General features: G+C 42.7%; 1 protein-coding gene across 4 annotated transcripts in view; it reads left to right on the plus strand.

Annotated features, from left to right (window-relative positions):
- The window catches only part of LOC133365140 (MAM and LDL-receptor class A domain-containing protein 1-like), a 319,039-nt gene that overhangs the window by 186,186 nt on the left and 110,073 nt on the right, over positions 1-22,780 (plus strand). For all 4 annotated transcript variants that reach the window (XM_061586590.1, XM_061586591.1, XM_061586592.1 and 1 more), the window contains 2 exons: positions 5,060-5,188; positions 16,013-16,174. In XM_061586590.1, coding sequence (XP_061442574.1) covers positions 5,060-5,188; positions 16,013-16,174 — 291 coding nt within the window. The remainder of the gene's footprint in view (positions 1-5,059; positions 5,189-16,012; positions 16,175-22,780) is intronic.

The following is a 22,780-nucleotide window of genomic DNA, read 5'->3' on the forward strand; positions in this document are numbered from 1 at the left end:
CCTTTAGATGATATTACATAAGCATCTATACTTTTTCTCCATGCACAATACATGCAACAAAATTATGAAGCTAAATGATCAATAACAGCATATTAAAAACCAAAACATGAATGTAGGAGTACAAACAGAACTAAATATAAAATAAATTGATATGGGGAAAAGCAATAAACAAAAGGAACGGGTGTGTGTGTTAAATGTACATATATATCTATAAATATATTAAAATGAATTCATGTATTTATCTATTTATTTATTTAATAATAAAATATATATATATATAATTATCCTAAAATTAAATTATGCTATTATCAATTGATTTAATAATCATAAAATTGTATGATATATAATAAATTAATAAGACAAAACAGACACCCCACCACCCTTTGAAGCAACTCACACCTCCCCCATGAAAGCGGCAAAAGGAACAAGAGGGGGTGCAAGGGGAGGTGGTAAACGACCCAGCTTCCCACAACACCCAATAAGGGGTGGGAGAATTACAGCGCAGGCTGAATGGAAGGGGGGGCTTGACAGAGGATACCAACAAGTGGGGGGTGCACGTGCAAAACGCCTCGACAAATCCCAGTCCAGCAAGGCCCCAGTAAGGTGCAAGGAAAGGCCCTTAAAACAAATGGGGGGGGAGGAATGGTGCTGGAACGCACTATCAAAAGGCCCTCTCCAACAGACCAGCACAAAACATGCCGCTCAAAAGGCCCCTTAAAAAAAATAATTGGGGTGGGGGAATCACTATAACTCACAAACTGTCGCAGAGCAAGCAGCAAGATTTTAAAAACAAAACAAAAAAGAAACGCTTGCCCGCAGTTTTTTGAAACTGCCCGCTATCTACCCGCTGAGCAGCTGACGGGCGGGGATAAAAGGGGAAGGAAACGACACCCCAGGCTCTAAATAACACCGGAGCAAGCAGGGAGCAAAACAGACAAAGAAAAGCAGACAACAACGACAGCAACAAAAGCCAAGCAAGCAACGCCTGCCTGCTATTACACAGGGAATTTATTCACCCGCAGCACAGCTGAAGCGGGAATGAGGAGAAAGAAACCACACACACACACTCCCTAACACACTGGGGTGGCATCTATGAGGGAGCAAGTGAAGGGGAACACGCAGCTAGGAAGGTGGGAAAACTGCCACAAACCAGCACCGACTCTGTAACAGCCCAGCTGTGTCGCTGCAACGGGAGGAAGGAAACACAGGAACGAAGAAATCCAACGAGGGAAGCTGAAGCCGTCCAACAAACGAGCTAAGTGCAAGCATGCCGCAAGGCGAAAAAGGCAAGCGCGGGAAGGACGGAGCAGCCTTATATTTGCTGCTCCGCGCCTTCATCTATTGGTTGATTGATCTCACGTGGCTCCTAACTCTTTATTCTAGAATGTTCACAAGCCTTCCCTGTAATTATGGTGAGGGCAAATACGCCCCTTAAAAGGAACGCCATTGTACAGTCTGTACAATTGATTGGTTTTTTTAAAAGTTTGCTGAATTTAAAATGAAAAAAATGCTCCTAATTATGGTGGACATTATTCTGCGTGAAAACTAGGGTTGCCAGGCTCAGGGCCTGAGAATGATTCTGTATCTAAGAGAAGAGAAAATCCAGCCAAGTGCAGGTTTTCTTGCAACACTGTAATGGAAAAAACCACAAGGTGAAATTCTCCCTTCCCCTTGCACAACTTTTAAAGATACAGAAGACTTCTTGGTTGCCAGGCTTGGGACCACAATACCTGATGGAACGCCTCTCCCGATACAAACCCACCCGTACACTACGTTCAAGATCAAAGGCCATCCTCCGGGTGCCTACTCCAAGGGAAGCTTGGAGGGTGGCAACAAGGGAGAGGGCCTTCTTAGTGGTGGCCCCCAAATTATGGAATGATCTCTCTGATGAGGTGCTCCTGGCGCCAACACTGTTATCTTTTCGGCGCCAGGTCAAAACTTTCCCCTTCTCCCAGGCATTTTATCGTGTGTTTTAAATTGTTTTTATATTGTTTTAAATTTTAAAATTGTGTTTTAAATTGTTTTTAAAATATGTGTTTTAAATTGTATATTTGTTTTAATGTTTTTGATTGCTGTAAACCGCCCAGAGAGCTTCGGCTATGGGGCAGTATACAAGTGCAATAAATAAATAAATAAATAAATAATATTCTCTTAAAGATACCTAATCATTCTCAGGCCCTGAGCCTGGCAACCCTAGTGAAAACCATTTCCCCCCTCCTAAATGAAATGTCAACTTTCAGCCAGAAATGCAGAACAGGCAAAGGGATATCTGGTATACAGTGTGTGGGAGGGGAAGAAATTAGGTTCAGTTTGCAATGTGAACCTACCTAAGTAACACTTCTAGAAACAATACATGAACCGAAATACAGCTATCCTTCATAATTCACATTTCCCTGAATTTTGCAATGCAGTTCTCCAACTAATAAATGTTCACAAAAATGCATGTGTTAGGGGAAGTGTGGATAAGAATGCATATATTAGTGAAAACAACATACAAAAATGTATTATATTCAGGAAAATGCTTGCAAAACTGCAGATATTAGGCATTCAAAATGTGTATATTAGAAATATGATGAATTTTCATGGGGACTTTTTTGTTTTTTTGAAGCAAATCAATGCAGAAATGTGGTGAACTGAAGACTGGAAAAGTGAGAGAAACTCGACACTGTCAGATTTGTTCATAGCTAGTATATAGCCAGCTTAGGTTGATTAAAGCAAATGGAAGCACTATAGTTTTTGCAAGAATCTTCCTCATTTCTGCTTTAAAGAGCTATCTCAGAACTTAGAATCTTCCATTCTGTTTATCAAATCCACACTGTGTTTCTAACTTTATGAGGCCAAAATAGCAGTGGCTGCATTTTGCTTAAGATTGCAGAAGCCATTTGTACAATATTGACACAGGATCAAGGAGTAGGAGCCTAACAGGTGTCGTTCACCTCCATGCCCTCGCTTTGCAACCCACACTTCACCCAGCACTGCTTTATTAGCAGCCACCCATGTTTCTCCTGATCCTTTCATGACAGAGCAATGACATGAATGGGGCTTACTCAAGATGGATTAGAGAGAGGTTGCTGATGGCACATTGTGTAGGACACAAGCAATCCCCTTAAAGGCATAACTCTGATTCTCTGTTCGTGAAAGTTAAAGGATATTGTTTGCTACACTAAAGAGGCATTTGTTCCTGTGATGCTGCAGCCAAGCCAGTTCTTAGGATCTGGCTGTTGTGTGGTTTGAAACTTCACAGTAAGATAAAGATATCAAAACAGGGTTCAATAATTTTGAAAGATTATTAAATGATTTTGCATTTGAGCCACAACTGAACAAAGTAAGAACATAAGAAATATCTGTAAGATCACATCAAATAAAGGTCTTTCTAATCCAGAATTCTTCTTCCCACAATACCTCTGGGAAGCATGAATGCAATTGCCCTCCCATGCTGTTCCTTCTGAGTAATTTGTGCTCAATGACAAACAATTCCTGAACTTGGAGATTCTGTTTGTTTGTTTATTGAATTTATATCCTGCCTTCCTCCTGAAGTAACCCAGGGCTGCAAACACATCAACACAATATTTTAACAACAATAAAAAGCAATCTAAAAACAATTACAGATAAAAACATTCTGAAGACAGGTAAAGACTTCCATCCAGTGATCTCCCCGTGACTCGAATCTCTGGCTTATCCTGGGAAGGTTTCTAAGTGTGTTCAACCAAACACATTTAGAAGCTCTCTTCAGACCTTCATGCTGAATATGTGAAGACTGAATGATGAGTCCATTCTCCTGGGGATATTGGGAATGGGATTTGCATGCATATTAAGACCATGGCTTTTCAGGTGAATGCCTGAACGGGGTTCTTACTCTGTGGGTAGAATTGAGTGACCACAGTGTACTGACTAGGCTCAGCTCCACCCTCGTCATGCCTCACTGTTCAGATATTGCCCTTTTAAGCAGCCAGTGAAGCTGACAGAACGGTTCTTCCAATGGCTGGTAGTGTAAGTGATTGGTAGGATTTATAATTTAAAATATTACATTATATCCAGGCTTTTTCATGCAAGGTTGTTAGGTTTATTTTCAGAGGAGGTTATTTGATTCTTATCTGCCTTTGTTTTCATTTCCCCCCTTGGTTTTAGAGCACTGACAGCAATGTAGGCCTATAAAAGTTCTTCTTGAATGTGCTCTGTCACTGTTGTTTTGTTTACCTGAGTCAATGTTCATGATAGGTCACATCTTTTCTTGCATTTAGTATTATTTCAGTGCGCAATAGATTTAAAATTTGTTTTGTGTCCCATTTTCCCTTGTATATTACCATTTTTTTTGTTTTTGCTTTCCCGATATAGTATAACTGTATGTCATATAACAAGTACGCTGCACTAGTTTACTCAACAAACCAACTGGAATGCAGTGCTTGCATTTATACCTTCACCCTGAATATTTGCACTGATTATGCTTGCTTGCCAGCCTGAGTAACTAAGAGACTATCTGGCAGAATATAGATGGCATAAGCCTAATTCTCCCTCTTCCCTGGCCCACCTTTAACAATACAGGAGATGGGACTGATAACAGAGAGATTTGCTCAAATGGCAGGAATCCTTTGTGCTGCATTGCAAAAGGGACTTCCTTATGTTTAAAAACTCCTTGTGATGCAATGGCAGTGGCGCTGCCTTTGGGAATTATAAGGAGCTCTATGTATGCAAGTTTGTGTGTGTGTATTGGGCTTCTCGTCATCACTGCCTTTGTTCCATGTATTTTTATACTTACGGGCAATGAATGTTATAATGCCGTCATGCATCTAGAGACTAAACAAGGTGAAGGAAAGGTTTTCCTGGTGCTGAACTGAATTCCAGTCTGCTTAAACCCAGAATAAGTCCATCCATTCAGCCCAGAATATGGGCAATAGAGCAGTCTAGGCAGATACAAGCCATCATTAAAATTGAGTGAGATTGAATAACATCTGATGGAAGCATTAATCACTAAAGTGATGGTGCACGAAGGGTAAGCAAATAAGAAAGGGCACTCTTTGATTTAATTAAAGTATTGATTTAGCTGTCCTGTTGGTTTCAGTAGGAGAAGATTCTGGGGTGTGCCCTACTGTTACTGACTTCGTGTGTTGGAACAAGAAGTGCATTGAATCTCACCTTGTTTGCGACTACAAGGCTGACTGCGAAGACTGGTCTGATGAAGCTGATTGCAGTAAGTATTTCTGTCTCATTAATGTAAGCTGCACTTTTTAAAAGCTTAAATGCTATAACACAGCTACTCAGGAGAGGATTACGATGAACATGCTGCTTCTGTGTTGGTTCCCTTTGACTCCACAACATTTCCTTATATCTGAAGACATTCACTAGATGAAAGAAAAATGTAAATGCAACTTGAGGCCAGTTTAGACAGCCTTAAGGCTACAGTCCTGTGCCCACTTTCCTGGGAATGAGCCCCACTAAACTCGATGGGAGCTAGGTCTGGGTAATGTACCAAAGAGTCTTTCTTTCCCTGCACCATTGGTGATCTCCACCACACAGAGAGAGGAAAACTTTTTGAGGGCTTCAGAATTGGTGCTGTATCCCAGTGCTTAACATGCCCCAAGGATTGTAAGAACATAAGAACAGCCTGATGGATTAGGCCGATGGCCCATCTAGTCCAGCATCCTGTTCTCACAGTGACCATAGAATCATGGAATAGTAGAGTTGGAAAAGGCCAAGGAGCCCATCAAGTTCAACCCCTTGCTCAATACTAGAATCCAAGTTAAAGCATACCCAACAGGTGGCTGCCCAGCTGCCTCTTGAATGCCTCCAGTGTTTGAGAACCCTGCTATGTCTTCCCGGAGAAGGTAGGTCCAATGCTGCATGTCTCCTTCCTGCTTGAGCATCACCCCATAGGATCAATGTCTTTACTCAACTGCTGTAGAGTGGGGGCAGCAATCCTGTGGGGTGAGGGTGCTCACTCACAAGTGGCTTTCCTGCAGGAAAGCCCCTTGCAAAACAGCACCCTGCAGAATTGACCCTTGCTCTCAGTCTGGAGAGGGGAAAGGAGACGCAACTCCGTGAACTGATTTCTACTGCCTAGCATGACAGGAAGTGTGAAATCCTCACTGCATTCAGAATATTGCTATCTCACGGCAGCTAGATTTCTATTCTTGCAGTGCTAATACTAATGCAACGGGTCAGGAGAGAATGAGCTAGAGATAGACAAATAAGTCTGTTTCATTTTTACATGTATTTATCCATAATTCTGCTGCACTGCATTTTGATATTAGTCTGTGAGATAGATAGATAGATAGATAGATAGATAGATAGATAGATAGATAGATAGATAGATAGATAGATAGATAGATAGATAGATAGATAGATAGATAGATAGATGCAAGTTCTTTCAAAATACATGCAAGTTCAGGAATGGGAACCTTTTTGGCTCTGGGGGCCAGATCTTTGACAGGTAGATAGGGCTATCCACATGTCAATCATGTGATGTCGCTATGATATCATATGGTTAACAATTGGATTGCCCTGCCCACCTGTCAAAAACCCTTGCTCTTGCAAAGCCTGCCCCGCACTGATCCAAACTGGTTGGAGGTTGAAAGGATCAGTGCGGGGCAGGCTTTCCAAGCCTCCCCACATCTCTCCTTTCAGGCTCCAGAATTAGAGTTTGAAAGGAGGAGGCATGGGGAGGCTTGGAAAGCTCACCCTATGCTGAACTCTTCAAAAGTTTAATTGTGGGGCAGGTTTTAAAAAAGAAAAAAACGGCTCTACTTGCTTTTGCTGAGCATGCAGCGAGAGCAAGCGTACCCAGGTTTTTTTCTTCATCACTGCGCCATGGAGGAATCCTGCCAGCTTTTTTTAGCCACGTGAACTTAAAAATTCCCTCTGCCTTCCAGTTAAACCGTCTCATGCATTTCTTCTGTACTTTAAAAATCAGCAGTGATACTAATGTAGGAAAACTGCACACGCATCTTGAAAGCGCTTTCTGTTTTGCTGAACTGCATTCAATTATGCATGGGTTTTATTAATAGCAGGGCTCAGCATTGATGAACCATCTAGTCAAATGTCTTGGCATATTGAAATAGAAGCAATTTGGGAGATAAATGGAAAAGTCCTTTCCCCATCACCTGTAAATAGACTTGATTTACATTAAAAACAAAATAATGCCAAGAAGGTGCAAACATGCAGCTGACTTCATGGACCCTGCACAGACTGGTCTTATATATTTATGGTAAACAATGTAAGCTGAATTACACTGGTAAGATATTATGATTGAATTTTTGTAGTCAGGTGATGATGAAATGATGAAACACAACATTTAAAGGATTTTAAAGTCCCCTCAATTTCCATGGTAGAGAGAGATCCCAAAGGAATTCCTGTGTTAGTCTGTTGCAGCAAAAATTCCAAAGAGATTTGTGACACCTGAAAGACTAATTTATCATGCCGTGAGCTTTGGGAAGCAAGAGCCTACTTCATCAGATGCTCAGTACGAGAGATGCTCAATGCATTTGATAAAGAGCACTTAAACTTGGATTTGTCATAGCCTCATCCAGTGAATCTGACATTGATTCAAAGGAGGAAACAATCCCATATCTGGTCCCCAGCAAAGACTTAGACACTGAGCCAGTAGGCATAGTTTTAGAGGACCTGTTTGTTTATTATTTATACAGTTAAAATCAGACAAACATACAATTATGATAGAGATATGTGGGGGTATCAATGGCAGTTTCCTCCTGTTTCCTGATACTTAATGACAGTCTAAGTTCTAGGCTCTTCCCTCCAGAGGGATGGGATTGAAGGAGTTACAGATGAACTCAGGGGCTGACTGATGGTAAAAATGCCAGCCCACAGAAGCAGTCCTTCCATTGTTCTACACAGTCTTCTGGTCCCTGGTGGCTAATCACATAGTCCAGGTTCCAGGCACTTCCCTCCAAAGAGGAGAGGGAGGAAAAGCTGCAGATGGGCTCAGGGACTGGCTGATGGTAAAGGTACAAATTACAAAACTAGCTGTTTCATTGATCTGCACAGTCTTCTTGCCCCTGCCTATGAGCAATTCAGTCCAGATTACAGGATCTTCCACCCACCTAGCCCTGGCAAAGCAGCAGCCCAGTCTGAGGAGGAAGACTGGTGAGAAAACTGTATTAATGGATGCTGATCCAGGGTCCAGCAGCCTGTGCTGCCAAAACAGATACTGGGTTCCCTGATTAATCACACCAACAACTGCTACCTCATGTTCATTCAGTCCTCTTTGTCCGAGACATCAGAAGGCCTGCAAAGCCACCAAGTGTCAAAGGAATGATAGTCTACATATATAAGGGCACATCTCAGCCCTGGCAGTTGTCAGAGCAAGTTGCCTGCCTTGGTGCTGTGGTCTGGCAGACTGTGTCCACCTAATCCTTTCTCTTATTGCCTGCTGCTCTTCCAGCTGCCCTTCTCCAGCTCCCATGTAGTGACCCAGATGCTGGTTTCAGTTCTCTGATACTTTTCCTCTGTCAGTGTTGCTGCAGTCTCTTCTCAGCCAACTTTCCCCTGTTCCATGGGTGTCGAAGCCAGGACAGGACAGGTCATGCCCTTACTTTTTATAGCCTTTTCATAAAACACAGAAAATAGCACATTTTTAAAGTGTATCTAGAAGGGATGCTTTCTTATTCTTTGTGGAACTATGTTCAATATGCACCAACACATCTTGTGTTGCAAGTGGGAAATGTTGTGTTCTTATTTCTCAAAAGACCGTTCTGTAGATGTTATAAACTATAACATCCTTCTGTGAAGAGTTTGTGCTTTCAGCTACGGTTCATTAAATACAATTAAAATGGAGGAGATTTTAGTGGTCTAAAGATCCTTTTGTATGCACAGTCAACAATTTGGTAGCCATTTCCATATGATGTAATTTCACAGTGCAGGAAGTACATGCAATTAAGAACCACATGGATTGTGAAGTCAGGCCTCAGCAGGGTTAGCAGGGAAGAGATAATCTAAGGCACCCACTCCCAAATTAGTGCCCTCTAGATGTTGCTGACTACAACATCATTCCTGACCACAGAACATGCTGGCTGCGGTTGATGGGATTTGGAATACAACAAGGCTCTAGATTTGGGGAGGGAACCTTAGATCATGTCCTCTTCCTCTAATCCTGCTGGGCCCTGACAACACAATCCCTCTGGATGTCTTACTTACATGCACTCCCTCCACTCTGGGATTGCATCCTCTGGTCTAAGGTGAGCCGTGGGACAGGATTCAGAGAGATCCGACAACAATCCAAAGATTCGGAGGCAGAGGATGTGTTTTATGAAAAGTTGGTGATCAGGTTTTATTATTCATTTGTTTATTCAATATATTTCTAACCTGCACTTTATCAGAATTGATCTTAGGACAGGGTGCTATTACAAATCCCCAAAATCCATCAATCCCATTGAAGTAATTATAAACAAGAAATCTATTAAACACAAGAGCAAGTAAGACAGCCATAATTAAAACCATAAAAAGCTACAAAATGGGCTACAATTTCAGCAATAAAATTAAAAATGTAAATGTACTGCCTTCAAGTCGATCCTGACTTATGGCGACCCTATGAATAGGGTTTTCATGAGGCTGAGAGGCAGTGACTGGCCCAAGGTCACCCAGTGAGCTTCATGGCTATGTGGGGATTCGAACCCTGGTCTCCCAGGTCGTAGTCCAATACCTTAACCACTACACCACACTGCCTATAAATGCCTAGGCAAACAAACAGGTGCCAAAATTAAAGAAATGTCGATCCAAGAAAACATCTAAGAGGAGGGTGTTCTACAAGCAGGCAGACAAGGAGAGTGAGGGAAGATTGTGTGGAACTCAGTAAGAGGAACAAAGCCAAGAGCAACAGCTATGCAGAGCAACCAAGGCTCCTGTTTGTTCATGTGGTCTGGTTAGATTGAAGAGCAGCAATACCACCTCTGTCCACCGTATGGGTCGCACCGCAATCTAGCAGAGGTTAGTCCAATAACACGACCTGCTTGATAGCTGCCCCGGTGGCACAGTGAATAAGGTGCCTGGGCCTTGCTCCCAGAGGCCCCTGGTTCAACCTCCTTGTGACATAAAGGGGTAAATCATATGAACCTTTCCCTACTGAATTGGTTTGGAAAGAAATGACCCACACAATCTGCCTGACAATCTGTATTCTTCTCGTTCACTGGCTTGTATTATACAACTTTACTATGTGGAAGCAGCTACCATGTGGCTAGCTATGTGCAGGGCCAGTTCTAAAGGGCAGCCAGGTTGGGCACTGACCCGATGGCCCCTGGAGCTACAGGGGCCCCCTCAGCCGCCCCTCCACTCCCGTGATCCGCGGTCCCCCCCATGTCTCCCCACTTACCTATCTGCAGTCTTTTACCGTTGCCCTTAACAAAGATGGCGGCCATGGTTTCCCTAAGGTACTGAAGCCCCTGCCACCATCTTAGTTGATGGCAGAGATGTGTGCACGTAGCACACATGCATGCCATCAACAAAGATGGCGGCGGAGGCTTCATCCCCTTAGGGAAACCACGGCTGCCATCTTGGTTAATGGCAATAGTAAAAGACAGGAGACAGGTAGGTGTAGGTGGGGTGGGGTGAGGTGGGTTGCACACGTGCGAGTGCAAATGCAAACGCGAACACACACATACCCCAGGGTCCAGGGCAAGCTGATGCCCAAGGGCCCTGGTATTCCTGGAGCCAGCCCTGGCTATGTCTCTGTTTGTTCCCAGGAGCTTAGAATTGTGGGTCTTGATTTCCTGACACCGACAGAACTGCTGTATCTCTTGGGGCTATAGTAACACCCTTGTGACTACCTGGGCAGCACTGGCAACAATCTGTGTAAATAGTGCTCACCTGCCATCTCCCCCATTCAGGTCTGGGCAGAGTCAACAAACCCATTTAACCAAGAGTAATATTGCACTCTTCATTCAGTTAGGAATATATTTAACAAGCGGTACTACAATTACTATGCTTTATGGTTTTGCATTGATCTGCCATGCTAAATAAATCACCGTTGTTTCTTTTCTGCAAAAGGTGCTGGAGTATTCTATTGCAATTGTTGGTTGTCGAAGATACTAGAAGTAATCCCACCTATTTAGATTGATTTCTTTTGCTCAGGCAAGGTGGTTTGTAATTGAAGACCAGATTCATTTATAGTCACATAATAAAAAGTGGGGAAATGAAATTGAGAGTTCTCCTGATACCAAAGGGGGAAAATCAATTTAAATTAAAGTCTTTTCAAATTCAAGTTAATTCTAAACTTTCTTTCAGTTGCATGAACAAAATACACAACAAACACCTGGGCCTTTAGCACTGCATCCTACATTTTGACCTAAGTTTCTTTCATGCATCACCCAACGTTTCCCCAAATCCGTTTCCAGTGATTAAATATAGAAATCCTTTGTTCCAATGCCTTGGTGTATGCACAAACATGCTCTTCAACATACAAGAAAGTTTGTTGTTCAAGAGTGACTTCCAATGGCCCTTCAAGTAGCTCTGTTTTATCAGGCAGTAAATTCATTAATTTTTTTATTTTTTCCTCTGAAGAGCCATTAACTCACAGGTGCTGTAGCTGATGGATCAAAAGCGGGTGGAGTCTGCTGCATTGCAGGATTGCCTAGTTCTTTGTCTCTCTGTGCTGCCACCTCATCTGTTCTCTACCTGTCTCTTCCATAAGCATGTGCACACATGCACACACAAGGCACAAGAGGAACCAATTTCCAGAGGGACAGTTCAAAGAGCAAGAGTGACTCCACAGTGTTTGGATTGCCAGATAACACTGAGGGCCTCATGAAATTAAGCCAAGGGCTAGCTTGGTGCCTCTAGACCAGCCTTTCCCAACCAGTGTGCCTCCAGATGTTGTTGGACCACAACTCCCATCTTTCCTGACCATTGGCAATGCTGGCTGAGGCTGATGGGAGTTGTGGTCCAACAACATCTGGAGGCATACTGGTTGGGAAAGGCTGCTCTAGACTGAACATATAAGCAGCATCTTTCTCTCAATCATCTGTTCCCAGCATAATATGCAAAGATAAACTGCCTCTAAACAGTGGGGTTTGTTTAGCTGGCACAGCTATTACACCTATTATCCATGAATAAATCTAAGAATGTCTATCATGTCCCACCTTTACTTTCTCTATATGCCAAACTGGTATTTTCACTGAGCTGTTCTCTTTTCTGAATAGGCACAGTCAGTTTCGAATCCCATCAGTGTTATTTTTAAAAAATACATTGATAAAGTTGAGGGACTTTTGCTAGAAATGTGCATCCTTGTAAACTGAAATGCTAATCACCACCCGCAACAGACCACCTATCAGAAACACAAAAACAGACCCTGCATGAAACCCAGGAGCCCATGTGTGCATGTGCCTGCCAGTGTAGGATAGGACTCCATGTGTCTGATGAAATGCTCTAGTAAATGTGTTAGTCATGCCGTAAGACTCTTTGTGACAACCTAACATAGCTACTCCTTTGGAAAATGTACATATATTGAATCTCTGTTGCTATTTTGTTTGTCACTCATCCAGTTGGGACAGTGTGCCTCTGAAGTTCTTCGCTGGCTGCTTGGCTTGTCGCCATCCTAACCAATTTGGTGCCATCTGCAGACTTGGTTACTTCATCACTTCTCACCCTTTACTTCAGGTCATTTATTAATGTTAATTAGCAGTGGTGTCAATACAGATCTTTGGAGGTGCATACTCCTTCATTCCCATTATTACTACTCTCTGCTTCCATTTTTAATCAGGTAGTTCTTTCTGCTAAATATATTTTGAAGGTTTTTGTCAGGGACTTTATCAAAAGCTTTTCTTTGAAATCTAAGTATAAAATGTCTGACCACTTCATCAGCATTCCTATTGACTCTGGAAAAATTCTAGAAGGTTTGTCAGTCAGGACTTCCCTTTGCAGAAACTGTGCAAAGGTCTTAATAGACATGCCCCATGATTAGTAATTATGTTGTGCAATATCACCAGTTGTGCTTGCTTACAATGAGGGATGGATGAATCTGTCAATTTCGATTTCTCTCCGTTTCTTTTTTCCATTCTTAACTTCCATTGTCTACATTTTCACATCAGTCCTCATGAAAATTCATCAGTGAATCTATCCTAATATACACGTGTGCATGCAATGTTGCCTAATATGTACCTTTTTTCAAAGCAATTTCCCCTAATATAATGGATTTTTATAGTTATTTTCACGTATATGCCCTTACACAGTATATGCATTTTTGTACACATTACGTGGCTGGAGAACTGCATTGCAAAATGGTTCTTACTCCTGGTAAGTGTGTATAGGATCGCAGCCTAAGTAACCCACAGCTATTATGCCTTGTTACTAGGAGCTGCTCTGCAGCAAGGGAAGTTACAAGTGTGAAATACTCTGTTTCTCTTAAATCTCCCTTCTTGGAAGAAGGTTCAAATATTAGTTTTGATATTTTTTTTTTAAGATGACATATCTTTCTACTTTGCCTATGCAAAGACCTGCTTATACATCTCTCTGGCCATCTGGAGAACTTTTCCCAATGTAGCAATAACTCTTTACTGAGAGATCATTTTTCTTCTTAACCTATGTAAATTTGGATTTTGCCTATGAGTCTGCTAATAAAGTTGTATCATCATTTTTTAAAAAATAAAATCATTATTATTGACCTTCATCTGAAGTGATGTGTTTCTCTCTGGTCTGCTTTTGTAAACAAATAAAGATTGCCTTCTGCTGGGCATCTGGAGATTAATGGTGATTTCTTACTTTGGTTTTTTATCTAGTTTCAAATGGTTCTTTTTTATTATTTTAGCAGAATTATTTTAGTCTGTATGGATTGTTTTTAATCTTCATTTCCAAATGGTTGTAAGCCACGTTATCAACAGACAAGGGATGGAAAATTCTTTCCAGTTTGGTTCTCTCTCATTTTCCCAATCTTAAATTTAGTTTTCCAAATTGCTGCAGCAATTAGCAATTTTTTTTAAAAAAAATCCTCATGAAAATTCTCCAGCATTTTAGTGCAAATTTCCCATAATAAACATATTTTTGTAGGCAGTTTTGACTAACCTGGGCAAGGTTCTAGAGCGTGTGGTCGCTCGCCAACTCCAGGCTCTCTTGGATGAAACTGATTATCTAGACCCATTTCAATCGGGCTTTCGGCCGGGGTTTGGTACAGAAACGGCCTTGGTCGCCCTGTATGATGACCTCTGTCGGGAGAAAGACAGAGGGAGTGTAACTCTGTTGGTTCTCCTTGATCTCTCAGTGGCGTTTGATACCATCGACCATGGTATCCTTCTGGAGCGACTTACGGATTTAGGAGTGGGAGGCACTGCTTGGCGGTGGCTCTGCTCCTATCTCGGGAATCGTCTCCAGAAGGTGATGCTGGGGGAACATTACTCGAGTCCCTGGGTACTCCAATATGGGGTCCCGCAGGGTTCAGTTCTGTCCCCCATGCTTTTTAATATCTATATGAAGCCGCTGGGTGAGGTCATCAGGAGTTTTGGAATGCGTTTCCAGCAATATGCTGATGATACGCAGCTCTACTACTCCTTTTCATCTTCGTCAGGTGAGGCTGTTGATGTACTAGACCGCTGCCTGGCCGCGATAATGGGCTGGATGAGAGCTAATAAACTGAAACTCAATCCTAACAAGACTGAGATGCTGTTGGTGGGAGGACCCTCTGCCCAGATGGTTGACGTTCGACCTGTCCTAGATGGGGTTACACTCCCCCTAAAGGAACAGGTACGTAGTTTGGGGGTCTTATTAGATCCGCTCCTGTCACTTGAGGCTCAGGTAGCCTCGGTGGCACGGAATGCATTCTACCAGCTCCGGCTGGTAGCCCAACTACGACCCTATCTGAGCAAGGAGCATCTTGCCTCAGTTATCCATGCTATGGTAACCTCTAGATTGGACTACTGTAATGCACTCTACGTGGGGCTACCTATGAAGACGGTTCGGAAACTTCAGCTAGTGCAAAATGCTGCGGCCAGAGTTCTCACTGGGACAAAGAAATTTGACCATATAACACCTGTCCTGGCGCAGCTGCACTGGCTACCGATATGTTTCCGGGCCAGATTCAAAGTGTTGGTTCTTACCTATAAAGCCCTAAACGGCATCGGACCGCAATACCTGATGGAGCGCCTCTCTCGCTATGTACCTACCCGTTCACTACGCTCGACGTCGAAGGCCCTTCTCCGGGTCCCAACCCATAAAGAGGCCCGGAGATCAACAACTAGATCTAGGGCCTTCTCGGTGGTGGCCCCCGAACTATGGAATGCCCTCCCAGACGAGATACGCCTGGCGCCTTCTCTGTTATCTTTTCGGCGTCAGGTAAAAACTTACCTTTTCGCCCAGGCTTTTTAAATTTTGTAAATTTTAAAATATTTTAATTTAACATTCTAAACTTAATATGATCTTAATTTAAATCTCAATGGCAATTTTATTAATGTTTTATAATTGTACTATATATATTTTTTTTCCACACTTGCTCATATTTTAATTGTGATTTTATTTGTTGTACACCGCCCTGAGAGCTTTCTGCTATAGGGCGGTCTAGAAATGTAATTAAATAAATAAATAAATAAATAAATAACATGCACATTGTTGCAAGCAATTTCTTGTCATATAATGCATTTTGTATGTTATTTTCACTCATATATATTCATTTTTATGAACACTTCCCCCTTATGTAAGTATTGTTGTAAACATTGGTTGGCAAAGTGCATTGCAAAGTTCAATTAAGTGCAAATTTCAAAGGGTGGCTGTGTTTCAGTTCCCATATTGTTTCAGAAAGTGCGATTCGGCTTCAAGTGCCAACTGAATCTAATTTCTTGCGCATCCCTAGAACAGACTCATATTGTTACAAGTAAATGCATATACTGGGGTGGGGAAACTGGATCCAGCTAGCTTGGCAGGTGGGCAGGATTTTCCACATGTCAGTCACCTGACATCATGATGGAGTCAAGTGACCCATTTTTTTGCTCACATTGTTTGAAATTAAACCAAAGCACCACACACCACACACAACTCTATGCCAGCCATGATAAATAATTAAATGTGGTCTTCCTTATGTCAACAGGCCAATACACCACTGTTCCAGGTAGCTGTAACTTTGAAACACAAGGCCAGGACTGGGCTGCTGTATGTGGATTTACGCAAGATCCTGGAGATGAATTTGACTGGCACATTAGCAACAGAACTGTCATAGAACAAAGAGGCCCATCCAAGGATCACACACCAGGTAATATGCTGTTCCTCTCAGCCATTTTGAGGGAATGATTGAAAGCTGTTATTCCTAAACAGATATCCTTAAGCCGTATGCTTAAGGTCAGCAGTGACACTTCAGGTCAGCAGTGGACATGAAATCAATTTTATGTGCTGCTCAAGGAAGCAAACTATAGTGAGCAAATACCACTGGGAACTTACTGCAAAATGCCGATAGAAAAAAAAAGTTTCTTCTCTTCTCTGTATATAAGCAGAAGTAAGACACCACAAAATACTGAGATGAGCTAGACAACAGCAAATGCATTAGATTTTGTCTGTCAATGCTGCTTGAATGGAAACCAAATAAAGCAGCCTCACAGCGGCCAGTTATCAACCATATTCGTCACTGCTTGAGTTCTCATTAGTCAGTATAATTTTATAGATGGTTTCTTTCAAAGCAACCCTGGTTATATCATTCTGATTCTCTGGTATGGCTGGGTGCATTTATTTATTCATCTCTTAAGATAATGGGCACTAAATAAAACAAAGATACTAATTAATCAGAAATCCTTGGGAGAAAATAACAGTTCTGGTAGATTAAATAAGCCTTCTGTACATTTGCCTGCATTTTAAAGATACGTTAATTAAAGTGGCGCTTGTAAATTGTTTCCCTTCTAGCTCCATTTTGATGAAGAATTAAGAATAACACATGGTGCAACAATTGTTGACTACAGTGTCAACTGGTGTATCCAATCTTCTGTTATAGAAGCTTATTTGTGCATGTTGTCTAATGGATTATCTAAGTACTTCCCTGGATCATCACACAAGCATGATGAAGTATTTTATCTTGGTGGCTATAGCTGTCATTGAAGAAGAATTCAGCTCAGTCCAACTGGTTCATATATGCATCATTTGACCTTACATCACTTTGATGACATACCATTTGACTCCCAGTTGAGTGTGTGAAACTCTCCCCATTGAAAGATAGCAACAGGGCTCACTAAATACCTTAAAGGGGAGAACAGGATTGCAGTAGCATGTCCTCCCCCATCTCTTTTTTTCTGTGAAGGCCTGTACAGAGCTTTATACACATATGCTTCAGAGAGACCTTTGGTTGAATGAACAAAGGGAATGGGAGACTGCCATTGTGATCCCACTCTGCCCTCCACATGTTCATACCATGTTCATTGTCTGAATAGGGATATTATTTTTGACTTTACAGTGAGTGATGAAAAGGCCTACCTGTGGTGGTAATTGTGAAGGTACTAGGAGTGTATCCACACTACAACCACATATCAGTTTTGTTCCAGATTAACTGTCAATGGCTTCCTCTACAAATTCTGAGAATGGCAACTTGGTAAGGGTGAAGCAAATCCTCTGTAGCCTTTCCCCCCCAGAACTGCAATCCCCAGAGCTCCCTGGGAAGACAAATGATTGTTATACAAATTGGAAGCCAGTAATACTAATACTTTTTTTTAGCATTTATACCATGATTTTCAGTGTTCAAAGCAATTCACATATATTATCTTATTTATCCTAACAAAACACTGTAAAGAAAATAAAGACTGCGGTCCTCATGCCGCAGGTGCACCAGTGGTGGGAGGCTGAAGCTGAGAGAATAGTAGCTTACCAAAGGCCATCTCATTGTGTTGTTGGCTGATGTGAGAGTTGAACTGTGAACTTCACAGCTTACACTCTTAGCCTCTGTGCTAAATCAGCTTGAGTAATGCTTCATTCACATAAGAAAGCCGTCACTTGATGCTGCAGTCAATGAGGAATAAACATGCACGTGTGAACATCCAAGGTGCTTCAAAAAAGGTGTCTTGGCAGCAGAGTTTGTGCATTCATCAAGCTGTACTGGAGCACTCCAACCCTCAATATGTAGAGAATATAAGTGTATATAAGTGCTTCAAGGACTTTTGGATGAAACAGATTATCTAGATTCCTTCCAGTCTGGCTTTTGGCCTGGTTTCAACATATAAACTGCCTTAGTCACCTTAGTGGATGATCTGTGCCAAGAGATGAACAGTGCGAGTGCCAAGACATGAATATGACCTTTGTGGTTCTCCTGGACCTCTCAATGGCATTCATTATTACTGGCAATTATGGTTGAAGGGATGGGGAGGCATAATTTGTTCCTAATACCCAGGAGGTGTTGCTGGGGAACTGTTGTTCTTCTCCTTGGTCAGTGCCCTATGGGGTATGCAAGGTTCTGTCTCGTTTCCCATGTTGTCTAGCATCTGCATGGAATCATTAGGTGAGGTCATCTAGAGATTTGGGTTGAAGAGTAATGACACCCAACTCTAGTTCTCATTTTCATCTGATCCTAGGTACTGGATGGGGCAGAACAAACTTAATCCAGACAAAACAGAAACATTGTTGGTGGGGAGGCCATCTGATTCCAGTTTGGATTTACATCCTGTCTCAGATGGCGTTGCACTCCCCCAAACAAAGAGGTACATAGTTTGTTGATAATCCTCAGTGCTCCTATTGGATGCACAGGTAGCATCCAGAGTGAGGGATGTCTTTTTCCAGTTTTGGCTGGTTCGCGAACTATGAACCTTCCTGACAAAATTGGTTCTTGCAACAGTCATTCTTTCCCTAGTGAATTCCATATTGAAGTACTATAATATGCTGTGCATGGGACTACCCTTAAAAAGTGTTCAGAAGCTGCAATTAGTACAAAACGCTGTAGCCAGGTTGCTGGTGGGTATAAGACTCTTTGAGTTCAATTTTGCATGATCTGCACTGGTATTAAGTGCAGGTATTAAGATCTCAGGTATTAAGATCAGCAGAAAGGGCTCTCTTAGTAGTTCCACCACCTTCAGAATTTTGAGGGGTGGAGGCCTAGGAGAGTCTATGTGGTAGCCCCTAAGTTTTGGGTATCCCTCCCCACAGAGTGCATCTGGTATCTTCATAATGAAGTTTCCATTGTATGCTGAAGTATGCTCTAGCTTTTGACATATGGACCCATCCTATTCTTGTAATTTGTTTTAAACTATTTTTAAAACTGCATTTTTAAATTGCTGTAACCTGCCCTGGAACATTATGGTGAAACGTGGGTTAGAAATTGAAATCATCATAATCATCGGTTACAGGCATCTGGAATTTTTTTTTTTTTAGTGCTTTGTTGCATTGGATTCATTATTGTGGTTTTTGTTTTTGTTTTACTAATTATTCTGATTGGGTTAATTTGGGGAAATGTTTCATATCTTGAAATATTATTTGTATATAATATTTCAAGATTGTGAGGCTCCTTGAGTTCCTTGGAAAGTAGGCAAGTTATAAGTTTTTCAGTTAAATAATTTCCAGTGATTTCTGTGGGAAAATGTAAAGGGATGACTTGTAAAACATACAACATACAAAAGAACAAACATGGCTTTCACTTCAGCTTCTGAATGCTCAAGTTGATGAGATCCCTGTCTTCTAATGGGGAACTTTTCTCCACTAGCCATTTCAAAACTTTCTATTGAAAACTGAATGACAGCAAGAAATTACACAAGATTGAGAGCAGAACTGAGCAAGTTTCAACCCCCAAAGGAACCATTTTCAAGTCATTGAGATATGTTATACCACAGCTTTGAAACGCATTAGATCACTTTAGGAGTGAAAAAGCCCAAATTACATACAATTGTACGTAAAAGCAAATGTAGCCACTTCAACTAGGACCTCTACTGTAACCTCAATCCAGCTGTTCCAGACTCTTTAAGCAAAGAAGTAATGGGTTTCCTAGCATGCACTTTATTTATGCTGTGTTCATTTTTCCTGTTTTGAAATGTTGATTATAATTTAAAAATTACTACTTGAATTTAAGTTGCTAAGTGTATTTTCTATTAGCCAGTATTCTTCTTGGATGTCTTGATAAAAAGCAGAGTGTAATGTGCTTTATTTACTTCCCCAAATCACCCAAATTACTTCTTTAAACACCAGACTTGTTGACCTTAGTTTTATTTATTTATTTATTTATTTTTATTTATTATTCAATTTATATACCGCCCTTAGCGAAATAGCTCTCAGGGCGGTGAACAAACAAAATAAAATAAAATATATCATAATAAAAATACAAAAACATATACAAACAAACAACAAAAAGCACAGCAAAAACAAAATAAATACTACAAAAATTAAAATACAGATTAAAAGATTTAAAAAGTTAAGAAGATTAAAATGCCTGGGAGCATAAAAAGGTCTTTACCTGGCGCCGAAAAGATGGAAGTGTAGGCGCCAGGCGTACCTCTTCGGGGAGGCTGTTCCACAACTCAGGGGCCACCACAGAAAAGGCCCTAGATCTCGTAACCACCCTCCGGGCTTCCTGATGGGTTGGTACCCGGAGGAGGGCCTTAGATTCTGAACGAAGTGAACGGGTAGGTTCATAGCGAGAGAGGCGTTCCACAAGGTATTGAGGTCCCACGCCGTGTAAGGCTTTATAGGTCAAAACCAGCACCTTGAATCTCGCCCGGAAGCAAATAGGAAGCCAGTGCAGACGCGCCAGGACAGGTGTTATATGCGAAGACCGACTGGTCCTCGTCAATAATCTGGCAGCTGCGTTCTGCACCAGCTGAAGCTTCCAAACTGTCTTCAAGGGCAGCCCTACGTAGAGCGCATTACAGTAATCCAATCTTGAAGTTACCAGAGCGTGGACAACGGAGGCGAGGTCGTCCCTGTCCAGATAGGGCGTAGTTGGGCTACCAGACGAAGATGGTAAAACGCATTCCATGCCACCGAGGCCACTTGGGCCTCAAAAGACAAGGAAGAGTTGAGAAGAACCCCCAAACTACGTACCTGTTCTTTCAGGGGTAGTGTAACCCCATCCAGAACAGGGTAAGCATCCACCATCTGAGCAGGGAAGGCGTTCACCAACAATGTCTCGGTCTTGTCTGGATTGAGTCTCAGTTTATTAGCTCTCGTCCAGTCCATTATCGCAGTCAGGCAACGGTTCAGCACATCAACAGACTCACCTGAGGAAGATGAAAAGGAGAAATAGAGCTGCGTGTCATCAGCGTACTGATGGCAACGCACTCCAAAACTCCTGATGACCGCACCCAGCGGCTGCATGTAGATGTTGAAAAGCATGGGGGACAAGACCGATCCCTGGGGGACTCCACAATGGAGAGTCCATGGTGTCGAGTGATGTTCCCCAAGCACTACCTTCTGGTGACGATCCGCGAAGTAGGAGCGGAACCACTGCCAAGCAGTGCCCCCGACACCCAACTCCGTGAGTCTCCCCAGAAGGATACCATGGTCGATGGTATCAAACGCCGCTGAGAGATCAAGGAGAATCAACAGAGTCACACTCCCCCTGTCCCTCTCCCGACAAAGGTCATCATACAGGGCGACCAAGGCTGTTTCAGTGCCAAAACCGGGCCTGAAACCGGATTGAAACGGATCTAGATAATCGGTTTCATCCAAGAGCGCCTGGAGTTGGCTGGCAACCACCCGCTCCAAAACCTTGCCCAAAAAAGGGACATTCGCCACCGGTCTATAGTTATTCAGATTATCTGGGTCCAAGGAGGGTTTCTTTAAAAGAGGTCTCACTACTGCCTCCTTGAGGCTACCAGGGACTACTCCCTCCCTCAAGGAGGCGTTAACCACTTCCTTGGCCCAACCGGTGGTCCCAGCCCTGCTAGCTTTCACTAGCCAAGATGGGCAAGGATCCAGAACAGACGTGGTTGCCCGAACCATTCCAAGCACCTTGTCCACTTCCTCGAGCTGCACCAACTGAAACTCATCCAATAAAGAAGGACAAGGCCGTGCTCTGGACACTTCAATGGATTCATCTGTCACAACATCAGAGTCAAGGTCCCTGCGGATACATGCGATCTTATCTTGAAAGTGTCCAGCAATTTCGTTGCAGCGGGTCTCAGATGTTTCCATAGTATCGTGGGGGCCAGAGTGTAAGAGCCCTCGCATGACTTTAAAAAGCTCCGCTGGGCGGCATAAAGATGATCTAATAGAGGCAGCAAAATAGAGCTTCTTTGCTGTCCTTACCGCTTTTGTATACAACTTATTGGTGGCACTTACCAAAGCATAGTTATATCCACTGGGAGTTTTCCTCCATCTGCACTCCAGCCTCCTCCTCTCTTGTTTCATCGCTCTCAGCTCCGGAGTATACCACGGAGCGGTATGAGCTCTACACCAGAGGGGGCGCGCGGGAGCGATCATGTCAATAGCCCAGGTCATTTCCGTATTCCACAGTGCGACCAGGGCCTCGACAGGAGCACCGGTCCTATCAGCCGGAAAATCTCCCAGAGCCCTCTGAAAACCTACGGGATCCATCCGGCTCCGGGAGCGGATCAACTTAATAGATCCTCCACCTTTGCAGAGGGAAAGAGCCGCTGTGAGTCTAAATCTCAACAAGCAGTGATCTGTCCATGACAATGGGGTAGATGAAAAACACCCCACCACCAGATCACCATCTCCATGTCCAGTGGCGAAGATCAGATCAAGAGTATGTCCCGACACATGCGTTGGGCCAGTAGAAAATTGAGACAGCCCCATTGTTGTCATGGAGGCAATGAAGTCCTGAGCTGCGCCAGATAAGACAGCCTCGGCATGGACGTTGAAATCCCCCAGTACCAAAAGTCTAGGGGATCTCAACAGCACCTCCGAGACTATCTCTGTCAGCTCAGCTAAGGAAGCTGTT

The sequence above is a fragment of the Rhineura floridana genome, chromosome 10 (assembly GCF_030035675.1).
Source record: "Rhineura floridana isolate rRhiFlo1 chromosome 10, rRhiFlo1.hap2, whole genome shotgun sequence".
NCBI lineage: Eukaryota > Metazoa > Chordata > Lepidosauria > Squamata > Rhineuridae > Rhineura > Rhineura floridana.